General features: G+C 33.7%; 1 protein-coding gene across 1 annotated transcript; it reads right to left on the reverse strand.

Moving 5' to 3' along the window:
- Window positions 1-6,287: 6,287 nt before the first annotated feature.
- LOC118046053 (uncharacterized) lies at window positions 6,288-7,900 on the reverse strand. Its single transcript, XM_035054811.2, has 4 exons — window positions 7,803-7,900; window positions 7,117-7,679; window positions 6,865-7,002; window positions 6,288-6,676 (listed from the first exon to the last, which is right to left on the reverse strand). The coding sequence occupies exons 1-4, from the start codon at window positions 7,898-7,900 to the stop codon at window positions 6,288-6,290; spliced, it is 1,188 nt and encodes a 395-aa protein (XP_034910702.2).
- Between the last annotated feature and the right edge of the window lie 4,780 nt (window positions 7,901-12,680).

A 12,680-nucleotide genomic window follows, 5' to 3' on the forward strand; every position in this document is an offset into this window, starting at 1 on the left:
TTGTTGGCTATCGAGGAGGGTTAGCCGGATTTGAGGTAAAATGTGAATTACTGAATTGAAAATTAAGTAATGAGTGTTGGTTGCTGAAGTCCTATAAGTATATGATTGATAAATTATGAATGAGTTATTGATGTTGAAACGTGGTAAGTTAGTGATGAAAAATGATTTAATATATTTTGAAGACCTGTGAACATAATAATTTTACCATTCTTAATGTATTATATTCTTTATTTATTATTAGTGTTAAATATGAGCTTTTGTGTTTAAATCTTTTTCTTCTGAGATGTAATATATTTTGTCTTATATGTAGTTTGTATTATATGTAGATTTTAATAAATGTATTCTAAAGATAATTGTTTTTGGTATTTACACATTTAAAAAGTATAAAGTAAAGAACAAGCATTAGAAAACTATTAAAAAAGAAGCTTAGTAATCATAATTATGCATGTTTAAATGATGGATGTATGTTAAAGTAAATAATTATTTCAATATGAATCCTTTGAGTTTATATTTGTGTTAACTTAGTTTATGTTTTATTATAAGAGAATATAATTGTTATGTTTTATTTGTTGATGATGTAAGGTTGAGAAAGCACAATAAAGTATTGTTATGTGAAATATTGTATGATGAGATTTGATATAATCCAGGAAGGTTGGATCGAAGTGGAAGATTGAGCATTGTGATTAAAGAAGTCTAGTCGATAACATTGTATTATAAAAAAATAGAAAATTTTACTAAATTTTCTGTAGGAAATTAGATATATATATATATATATATATATATATATATATAAAATCCTGAATGTTTCTGGTTTTAAAAGGTAATGTTGATGTAATAGCTATTACTTTGATGATATAATTTTGAGAGTGTCACATTCTTCAATTTAGTCCCTCTATTTACGTGTCTTTTCCAGTTTGGTCCTTGGTTTTGGATTTATTCAATCAAGTTTCTAATTGACCATCAAACTTTAATAATTATGTACTTAAGCCCTTGATTTGACCAAATCTACTCTTAAAAATTGTGATTTGACTCTTGAATTTAATTTATTCTAATTAAAGCTTAAATTGACTTAAAAATCAATTTTCTTGCAATGAAACTCTCTATAAATTTAATTAATCATTCAATAAAATTTAATTGAGTCCATAAACATATGACTTTGAACTATCAAAGAACCAATTCAACCCAAAAGCTTAAGCTGTTAGGTGAGGCCCCAAGATATGATTTATATTATTCTCTAACATGAACTTTTCTATCTCAAATTGAATTTTCTTTGTCAATAGAGCTCTTATTAGTCAAAAATATATTGTCAAAATTTATATTTTTGTATTTTTGAACCTCCTTAACCAATTTTTAGCCATTTTCTAGGTACTCCGACATGCTCTTCTCATTGCTTTTTTTTTTTTTTTGAATATTTTTTTGTATTTTTTCCTTTTTTTTATGCGGGGACCAAAAATGGATAATAACAATTGTGATTACTGTTAATACTATTGTTATTGTTATTGTTATTATTATTATTATATATTAGCCTTGTTAGCATTATTACTACCCATTATCATAAGTATTGTTGTTATCTATTTTTGGGTTCCCACACAAAAATGAAAAAAAATACAAAAAAAATATATATAAAAAATAAAATGAAAAAAATAAATTAAAAAATGGCCAAAATTGGTTGAAGAGGTTCAAAAATGCAAAAGGTTAAAAATTTGATAGTTTATCGTTAATGATGAGAGTCCTGTTGACAAAGAAAATTCAATTTTTGAAAAATATATTCAAAATCAGATGTTTATAGACTCAATTAAATTTTATCTAAGGCTTAATTGAATTTATGAAGGGTTTGATTGCAATAAAAATTGATTTTTAAGTCAATTTAGGCCTTTATTGGAAGAAATTAAAGTTATGGGGTCTAATTATAATTTTAAGGAGTTGATTTGGTCAAATTAGGAGCTTAATTGCATAATTATTAAAGTTTGATGGCCAATTATAATTTATCCGGGGGCTTGATTACAAAATTATAAAAAACATCCAAGGACCAAATCATAAATATCATTTAAAATTGCAAAAACGGTGTCGTTGCCTTGAAACACTATTCACTGCCTTCTTCCAGCCGTTTCAGCAGTAAAGGCCGAGAGACGTTTTCTTGCAGCAACAGTGCCAATTTTCTTCAATTATGGGGCATGTGTCACGGCTGTCATCCCTCTGCAAACCGTTACCAAGCCAGCCGTTACCAGCACAAAGCCTTCTCTGACCTATAAAAGCAGCAGAAGTAGACTGAACCGAGGGGGAGGGAAAAAGCAAGGAGACAGCAGAAAAAGAAAACAGGGGGGAAAGAGAGGAAAACAGGGAGAATAAAAGTAGAGGGAGACCTGAGGAAGAGGGGCAACAGACGGGGAAAGAAAAGAAAAGGGGAGAGCAGGAGAAGCAGAAGAACCAGAGGGGGAAAACGGAGGAGAAAAGGACAGAAAAAGCGGAACGTAAGGGGAAAAAACAGAGATGAGCTGGGAAGAGAGGAGACAGAGAGTGAGCAGAATATGAGATAAAGTAAAGAGCAGTAAAAAAGAAAAAAAACAGAGAAGAGTAACAGAAGAGAGCAAAGGGGCGACAGAGCAGAACAAGAGAAGAACTAAGAAAAGAAAAGAGAGAATGAGAGAACCAGACGCAGAGAGAGGAGAAGGGAAGGACACGAGGAGAAGACAGAACCGAAGGGAAGCCAGACGCAGGGAGTGGCATCAAAGCTTCTTCCCAGAATCCCAGCAACAAGCTTAGGAGGGATTTCTCCCAGCATCGGCTGTGAAGCAGGTAAGCTTTTCATTCCTTCTCCTTCTGTTTATAATTTGCACAAACACTGTGAAGGTGCAATTTAATTTCATTTTGGTTGTAGCAGGCGTGCTTGAATTGTTCACTCATGCTTGGGTCAGTGACCCGGCTAGGCCTGCTGGGTCCAACCCGAAAAAAAAAATTAAAAACATTCTTTTAAAAAATATATGTGATCTTCTGCAAATTTTTTATTGCATTTTAATCAATACCTATTATAGAATAGGATTCTAATATAAGATGTTGTAATCATTACAGTTACTCATGTATCTATTAGAATAGGATTCTAATATAAGATGTTGTAATCATTATAGTTACTGCAGTGTTCTACTGTCTCTATATAAATAGGAAGGTTGGCTAAGGCACAACCCAACACATTCTATTATTCTCAACTTGGTATCAGAGCATTAAAACCATAAAATAAATTAAACCTAATTTTCTCATAACACTCCCAACCTCCCTTTTTCAATGGAACAGCCACCATATACATCTTCAAATTCTGCAGCACCAGCAGTCCAGCTTTCTTCTTCTCCAACAGTGCAACCCTCTTCTCTTGCAGCGCCTCCTCTGCTTTCCTCTACTACGTCACCGCCTGGATTCTCCTCTGCCATGGCTGGTGAACGCCTCCTCTTGCAGCCCATGTTTGCTGCCTCTACTGCCGCAAGCATTATCTCTCTTTCTCACACTCATCAAGTCATCTCCCTCAAATTAACAAACACCAATTATTTATATTGGCGTATGCAAATGCTACCTTATCTCCTAGGCCAAGGAGTTTTTGGTTTTGTTGATGGCTCCAACACATGTTCTTGCCCATGATGGTATCTCTCTTCAGGTAAATCCGCCTTTTTCAAACCTGGAAACAACAGGACCAACTCATTCTAAGTGCTCTTCTTTCCTCCCTATCTATGGAAGTTTTGCATCTTGTTGTTGGTTGTCAAAGTTCTTGTTCAGCTTGGGGCACTCTTGAGCGAGCTCTCGCTTCCACCTCCAACTCTCGTATTATGCAACTTCACGGCTCTCTTCAGGATCTTCGACAGGGTGATGAATCAGTAACTCAATTTATGCAAAAAGCGAAGGCCTTATTTGATGAATTGGCCGCTGCTGGTCGGCCAGTTTCACTTGAAGATTTCAATTTATATGTGTTTCGTGGTCTTCGGGGAGAGTTTAAAGATTTAGTTACCAGTCTTATTACCAAGGCTGAACCTTTATCATATGCAGATCTTCACAGCCATCTCCTCACACATGAATTTCTTCACAAATCTTCTGCTTCCATACATGCTCCTCTGCTGCCCACACCCAACATTCCATCTTCTGCTCTTGTTGCACAGCACCAGACTTTTGGCAATTTTGGTCGTAGTAGGGGCCGCTTCAATGGTGGCTGGCGTCCCAACCAGTCCAACAGCAGAGGCAACCAATTTGCTGGCTCTAGACCTGATCACCGTAGCTTCCAAAACTCCTCCTTCGGTGACAATAGGCAAGGCTCTTGGCAGCGTAATAGGGGGCAGAATCCACGCTGTCAACTGTGTCAAAATTTCGGCCATACAGCTCCCCATTTCCCTCAATTCCAACAACGAGGCTATGGCCAACAACCTACTGCCAACCTGGTGCAGCGCAATCTCTCCTCAACCGGTTCTGTTGATTGGTTTCCAGATACCGGTGCCAATCAACACGTCACACCTGATCTTGCCACCTTGACCGCTTCAGAACCGTACCTTGGTAATGATAATTTGCATGTTGGTGATGGTAAGGGCCTTCCTATATCTCATCTTGGTCATATAAAAATATATACACCACATCGTTCTTTCACCTTATCTAATGTTCTTCATGTTCCTGCAATCACAAAACCTCTGCTCTCTATTCAGAAATTTTGTCTTGATAATAATGTTTATTTTGAATTTCACCTTCGTGTGTTTTATGTCAAGGATTTTAACACCCATGAAGTCCTTCTCTCAGGTCAGAGTAAAGATGGTCTCTATGCCCTGACCAAGTCTTCCGTCACGTCAGTTTCTCAAGCCTATTGGTCTCCCTGCACTTTTGCCTCTGCCGATTTATGGCATCGTCGACTAGGTCATCCTACTTCATGTATCTTTCAATTGTTAATCTTGAAAAATAAGATTATTTGTAACAACAAACGTCTTAATTTTCAATGTCAAAGTTGTCCTTTAGGAAAATCATCGCGTTTGTCTTTAGGACCTACTGGTCATAAAACTTCTGCTCCACTTGAATTAATTTTTAGTGATGTATGGGGCCCTGCTCCTCTTTTTTCTTCAGATGGCTATCGTTATTTTGTTATCTTTGTTGATGCTTATACTAAATATGTATGGTATTATCCTCTAGTTGCCAAGTCTGATGTTTACTCTGTTTTTCATCAATTTCAAACTCTTGTCGAACGTCAATTTTCCTTAAAAATAAAATCTGTTCAAACTGATTGGGGTGGTGAATACTGAAAACTATCCATATTTTTTCAGACCATTGGTATTCATCATCGTCTGATTTGTCCCCACACTCATGAACAAAATGGAACAGTAGAGCGTCGTCATAGGCATATTGTGGAAACAGGTCTTACTCTTTTAGGGCAATGTAAAACACCTTTTCGATTATGGAATTATGCTTTTGAAACCTCTGTTTATCTTATAAATCGCATACCTACTCTTATCCTTGCCCATCGCTCTCCGTTTGATTGTTTATTTCAACGGTCTCCTGATTATCATTTTTTGCGTACCTTTGGGTGTCTTTGTTTTCCTTTTCTGCGTCCATATAATAATCATATTCTATAATACTGGTTTGTATTTTTATACTGTAAAGATACAAATCCGGTATTAAAATACCCGGTTTTTGTCAAGACGTTAATTTTTTTTTTTAAAAAATAAAAAATAAAAAATGTTTTGTTTTCATACATATGGCCAAGTCTCTCAAAAATAAAAGAAAAAAAATCATATTGTATTTTCATATAACAAAGAAAATTTCAAAAATATGTATTAGCATGCATTTTGGCTTTAATAACCAGTTTATTAAAGTCACGAGAACTAGGCCAATATTTCAAAAATTCTAAAAAAAACTTATTTTGTTTTCTTCTAAAAAAAACAGTCATAAATTATTTTCTTAAGATGGATTGTTATGTAAACTCATGCTACCATATCGCTATAAAGTGTGTAAATGGAATGTAATAATATTGCCCCACGTCTAGTCAAACTGCTTCAGGATTCAAGATTAGTATGACAGTCAAAAAATATTGTGCTTGCCTGTGAATTATGTGAATGATAAGTATGCATAGCTGGAAGGTAAAAGTGAAAAGTCTAAAAAAGTGTACCTCAAACCAGAGTAACTCTTCCTGTAATAGGAATGCAGGACCTTCCATCTTCTCATCAGACACAACATCCTTCGATTTCTTTCCGACGTTGTGTAGAATGGAATTCCCATCATTATCAATCTTCCTTCCCAGCCTCTTCATAGGCACTTCCATTCGTGTCACAAGCTTAAAAAATCTTCAGTTGGCGGTATTTGATTGCTACATGCAGTACATTTCTCCCTTCATCATCAATGTGTTCGACTGCCTGGGGATATGCTTTGAGTATTTCCTCAACAATCTCCACACAGCCTGACTTTGTAGCCAAAATCAAAGGAGTTTCTGCACGACTCTCCATTTGGTCTGGAATTGTATTATACAAATGTACTTCTTGCCGTTCTTGGCCTCCCTTTTCTCCATACTTGTGAATTTTAGGCTTCATCACGTCGATGCCAGAAGAAATACACTCCCAGGAGGTATCTTTTCTGACTAAAAACTTGGCAAGCTCCACAGCTGATCTATGCAGTTGTTTTTGCTTTTGAACCTTTTTCCTCCATGCTGAACTTCCACAAGATTTAGCTTTCAAGGAAATGAGTTAATTGGAAATTGTTTGTTGCGTATAAATTCTGTCATGTGAGGATGAGTTTATTATGCAGAGACAAGGCAAGTTACATGATTGTTAAGAGGATTGACAGAAAAAGAAAGGAAACTATAATACAAAATCCAAGAATTTATAGATGAGAAGTGCAATAATCATACTTCGATACCTAACTTAATGAATCCATCTTCAGGCTCTTGTTTAAAAACTGATGGGTTGCATGATAAAATCTGAAGACCAGTCATACCATCACCATCTCTTTGACCAATTAAATGTTCGTACTTCGATGCAATTTGGTAAGCCAAATCTATAGTCCAACGTAAGTAAAACGATTCAGCATCAGAATATCAACTTCATATGTTGAAACAAAATTGACTTGCAGATGGGGGGAAGAAATGAATTTATAATTGACAATGCTTACCAAAATGCAGAGAAAGAATGGCCATGTGAAGGATAGTGGTTTTATCACTTCTCTGTACATAGAATTGCAAACCATATTCATCATATCCAGAGACTCTAGCAGCAAGAAAGTCGAACATATCAGTTTTTCCATACCGGGCCGCACGAAAGAGAGCCGTCTCTCCATTGTGGTTGCGCATGCCTAACAATCCAGGGGCTTTCTTCAGAAGTTTACGTGCAATAGCTACAGTATGGTTGCTTGTGGCAGTCTCATGGAGGATTGTGTTTCCTACACCATTTTGGCGAGTCAACTTGTCGAGATGATGATCAGGCAACTCATCTAGTAATTGTTCTACCAAGGATGCTTCTTTGGCATATGTAGCCATGTGAAGTACTGTATCGTCGGTTACTGTTATTACGTGCAATGCATGATCCTGAAGCTTTAGGCAGAGATCTGCAACGCTCTTCGTGTTTCCTTTCATGAGAGCACAGTACAAGTCTCCGTTTATTTTCTGTTTAGGATCGATTTCAGTAGTACGGGAAGGCATAAAGGGCTGCATGAAGAAGAGAGTGGTTACTTTTTTCCTTGAAACCAAAAAAAATAAAAAACGAAGAAAATTTGCTATTCCAATCCTCAACAACAACCTTCTCCTTTATATCAGAATTCTGCTATCTTGAAGATTACGTAGATATTCCCTATTGGAGTACCTGCAGACGAATGGAGAGCAAAGTATAATATCCTCCCCTTTTCCAAAACTGTATACAGAAGCTATTGATTTCATGACTGCATCTGGATTATCCATCATCTTTACTTGTGGTAGAGTTAGAATCTTGAACTTTTCCTTAATTTATTGGAGAGTTATGATCACTAACTAGCCATATAGTTTTCCACCCATCTTACCTTTTTATTTCTTTAATTCCAAAAAATTAAATAATACTTTGTATTGATCTCTTAAATACACTATTCTTTTCTGGTGAATTCTTGCTAATGAGCTTCTCTTTTGAAGGATATTTTCTTCAACATTAATAGCTGAATTAATCCGTTTTTAGAAGCATATATTATTAATTACTCTGTTTTTTTATAGCTTAGGAACTTGCTTAATTGATCATTATAAAAATAAGTATATAAAGATCAGATTTTGGTCAGATTTTTTTTCTTAGTTCTGTATAAAAAATTGTATTGCATTTGTTAAACCATAAATATTGAAGCTTGAAATCAAGATTCACATTCTTGCTTCTACAATGAACAAGCAAAAAAGAAGAAAGTAAATTATTCGTTGCTTTGCCTTTTCCTTTTGGAATAATCCTAGCTACTTTAAAGAGAAGCATAGAAAATCAATTGTGTTTCACCTTCATGACAAAATATTGTCCTTGAAATCTATTTCCAACTAGCCATGGGGACATCATTTTACTTCTGCTTGGAGTATATAATAGAGTGCAATGGAAGTGATCACCAACCAGCTACTAGGCTGAAGGGTAATTCCCCCGCAGTGAAACATGAGATCAAAAAGCGTTAAAATTTCAGTCAAGGAACTATATACTTGAACACGGCAGATATTTCTAATAAACCAGAATATTATATATTTTTTTTGTTATCTTATCGATGAAGTCTTAGAAAAAACTTCTCTAGCTCGGGTTGTTCTTGAAACATCAGTCTCCTGGGAGGACAGGGGATATTCCGATGATTAATTCAGTAAATGTAAGAGAAGAAACTAATGAACATAAAGAGAAAAATATAATTATATGCATGAAAAATTTGTGTATAATTCTTGAAAACCTAAAAAAAAATACATTAAAAGTACGTGCTGGGGGGTGTTTTGTACAGGGATTGCATGAGTCTTCTTGATTTTTTTTTTTTAATGTTTCTACAAGAGAGAGTAGAGTTTAATTATTTTTGTTATAATCTAATTTTGATCCTTTATATTTTAATTAATTAAAAAAATTCAAAAAAATATATCTTTTCAGTAAATTTAACTAATTTTAATCATGTCATTATTTTTCCTTTTTTTTATTTAATTTTTGTATATTAAAAAAATAATAAAAATACATAACTGAGATTGAAATTGGACCAATAATTGAGTATCATAGCTAAAATTAAGTTTGAGAATTTTTGGGCTATAATTGAGGGCTTAATTGAATAAGAAATTGATAAAAGGGCTTAATTTGATTTAATGTGGCTAAGATTAAATGAAAATGAAATTCAAGGATGAGTTTGAAATGAATTGCCAAATTAGAAGATCAATTATGGGTCTAATCGAAGAATAAAATTGAAATTGAGAGTTAATTTGATTTAAAAATGAAGAATGGAAGAACCAAAACAGAAATGAAAGAGAGGGAGAAATCAGAGGACATATTGTAAATTTGGTCAAGGGTGAAATTGACCTGAATTAGGAAAATCCAAAGGCCACGGACTGAAGTACAAATGACGCTAAAACGCAGGGACAAATAAGAAGTTTAATTTGATTTTAATTAGAAAAACCTAATTATAATTAAGGATGAAAACGACGCTGTTTGACATTAAGTGAAAGTGAAACAATGCGTTTTGATAGAAAGAGGGAAGAACATATGATGAATATTTGAAGGAAACGACGCCGTTTTGTGCTAAATTCTGCAGATATTCAGGGCATTAAAAGACGTTGGAACAACTGACTCTCATGCAACATTAGAGCTTGATCTTGGTCCTAATCGTAGCACAAGAAATCAGGTTTTAATTCTGAGGATCTACTACAGATTTTGAGTCAAACATACCCTCTCAGTCAGCTTTTCATCAAGAACTATAGCCCAGCCTTTCCATTCTTATGCAAGATCCATTTTTCAAAATTTGATTCTCTCTCCATGAATCAAGCAAAGAGGAATCAATGGCCAATACCTAAGATGATTTACTGGGCTATCTTCAAGGATTTGATACTAACAAAGGCAGTGATTTTTTTTCCCCTTTCTTGAAAGGATTAACACCCGCCTATAAAAGGAACACAAAAAAGGAAAAAAAGGAGGATCACCAGAGGGAAAAACAGTGAGGGCAAGAAACCACAGTAGAAAAGTTGATACGGTGGGTGCAACGGGACAGACGACATCTTCATCCCTCTAGTGGCAGATCGTTAATTCTTCTCCCTTTTGGTGTAGATTTTTGGTTCCATAAGACCACCTTGGTCTACAGCAAAACAGGTATGGTCTCTTATGATTATTCAGTTTTCACATGAAGAATATCATTACGTATTTATCATTACGTATTTGTCATTCCATGCCCTCTTCGTGTATAAACATGTACGAGTAGAGCTCAAGACCATATATTTGTGAGATCAAGACTTTATTCTATTTTTGCTTGTGAAGTTTGGATAGAGTTGCAAGTTGTTCACCCTTGAGCATTCATGTTCATTTAGGGAATGGAATCCCAGGAAGTTAATCTTTCATAATCATTAGATAAATGAAAAGAATGTACAGAACTGAGAGCTGTAGTTTTTTCTCTTCTTCCCCTTAATGGCTTGGAAAGTGTTTGTCTTTGCTCCCGCCCTAACCAGAACCTGTGCTCCCTTCCAGTAGGAAGCTTGACGAAGTCTTTCCTTTCTTTAAACTGCCAAGTCCCTCACGCTGATTCGTTTCTTTTTCAATAAATAATCGTGGGCCGTTTTTCTGGACTTCAATGTATGCTGGGCCTAGTTTCAATCTTTAATGTTAATGGGTAATAGGTTTGGGGGCTAAATTCGATAATTTATGCTATTTGGTTTTGGACTGTATTTTAGGTTTGGTTTAAGTGTGTGTGTATATATATAAGTAGGTTTATCAACATTTAAATTAACCTAAAAATTAAAATGCCTGGGTTGAATATTGTTCAGCTGCAACTACTCACCCCTCACGAGACACCATGGATAGCCTTGTTTATTTTTTTAAAAATTTATTTTGATCCTTAAAAATTTATTTTGGACGATTTTATCTTGATTAGAGACCAATTAATTTAGATTTTTTAGAAAATGATGGAATTGAAAGGATAGAAACCAAAATTACATACACACCAAACTTGAGTAGTGTGTTTGAAGTTTTAAGAAAAGATATACTTTGTTTATCTGACTTAAAAATAACATAGATTATATAATTTCAGTGCCTCAATTTTTTTTCAAATTCAATTTTTGGTATAAAATTTATTTTTATTGTTTTCTTAAATCCTTGGTTGAGAGAGGAGAGAGAAAAGTCATTGGATTCTGGTGGTAGAGAAAAAAAAATATCATTAACACAGATTAAGACCACCAAAATGATCGATTTTTTTTAATGCATTTAAATTTTGAAGGGTATTTCTGATTTCATCTATAATTTTTTTAATCTATGTATAGATGAAATTTATTTTTGAAGATAAAAATTTTTATTTTTGAGGTAATATTTCTAATATGTGCAACCTTGCATAGTGTTTTTTTTCTATTTTATTTTATTTAATCAATTTTAATTTATGTCTCTATTTTTATTATTATTTACATAAATAAAAAAAATTATTTTAAGAAATAAATTTAGTAGATACAACTGAGTGAATGTTTAGGCTTGCGAGATTAAATATTTTGATCTATATTTTGTCTCTTAATTTTTTTTATTTTTATTTTTAGTTATTTTTTTTTTCTTCAATTTATTCATACACATAGTCCTTCATAATATTTAATTATATGTATGTATAAAAGTTTTTGATTTTCACTTAATTTTTTATAACTACAAAAATATGTTAAAAAAACGCTTGTATATAAGTTTTTTTATTTTATTTTTAAAATATGACCCCATAACAAATTACACATCAAATATCTAGTTATATATATAAACTTATAGATAAGGATTTTGAACGTGATTTAAAACAATATCTATACCTGAAAATCTATTCATATAAAGACGGTTAGTAGTGAGTATTTATAAGTTTGAGTCAAGTCACTTGCATATGATTTAATTTATTTAGGTGCAATGATGAATTTTTAGTTTTAGCTTTTTAATATTTATTTTTCACATAGCATATAAAGATGATAAAAAAAAACCTCTAAAAAAAATTTAATTCAAAGCTAAAATTTCAACGCTGGAGGTTCAATCTTACAAAGTAAGAGAATATTCGTTTGTTCATGAATTTATTATAATGCTACAACTAACGGTGCTATCCAAATCTCAATCAGAATAGTTAAAAAAATAATTCATCTTGATTCACTTTAAAAGATCTCAACATGGGGTGGTTGAATTATTCAGTGCTAGGTAGGGTGAGCAAAAAAACCGAAAAACCGATTAAACCGAGAAAACCAGAAAAAAAATAACCGAAAAAACCGAATATAAAAAAAAAACCGATCAAACCGATTAGAAAATTTAAAAAACAAGCCGGTTCGGTTCGGTTTTCGGTTTTTAAAAAGCTAAAACTGAATAAACCGAACCGAACCGAACCGAACCGGTTCAAGTAAAAAAATTAATAATACTATAAATACCTACTTTTCAGCTTTCCCCTTCTCCTTTCTAAACCCTAGCCGCCACCCATGTTTCACAATCCTTACCTCTCAACTCAGCCCTCACCCCCATCTTCACTCTTAACTTTTATTGCCCATGTTTTTCAATCTTTATCTCCCAGGCACAACCCCC

This window comes from Populus alba, chromosome 12, assembly GCF_005239225.2.
Source record: "Populus alba chromosome 12, ASM523922v2, whole genome shotgun sequence".
Lineage (NCBI taxonomy): Eukaryota > Viridiplantae > Streptophyta > Magnoliopsida > Malpighiales > Salicaceae > Populus > Populus alba.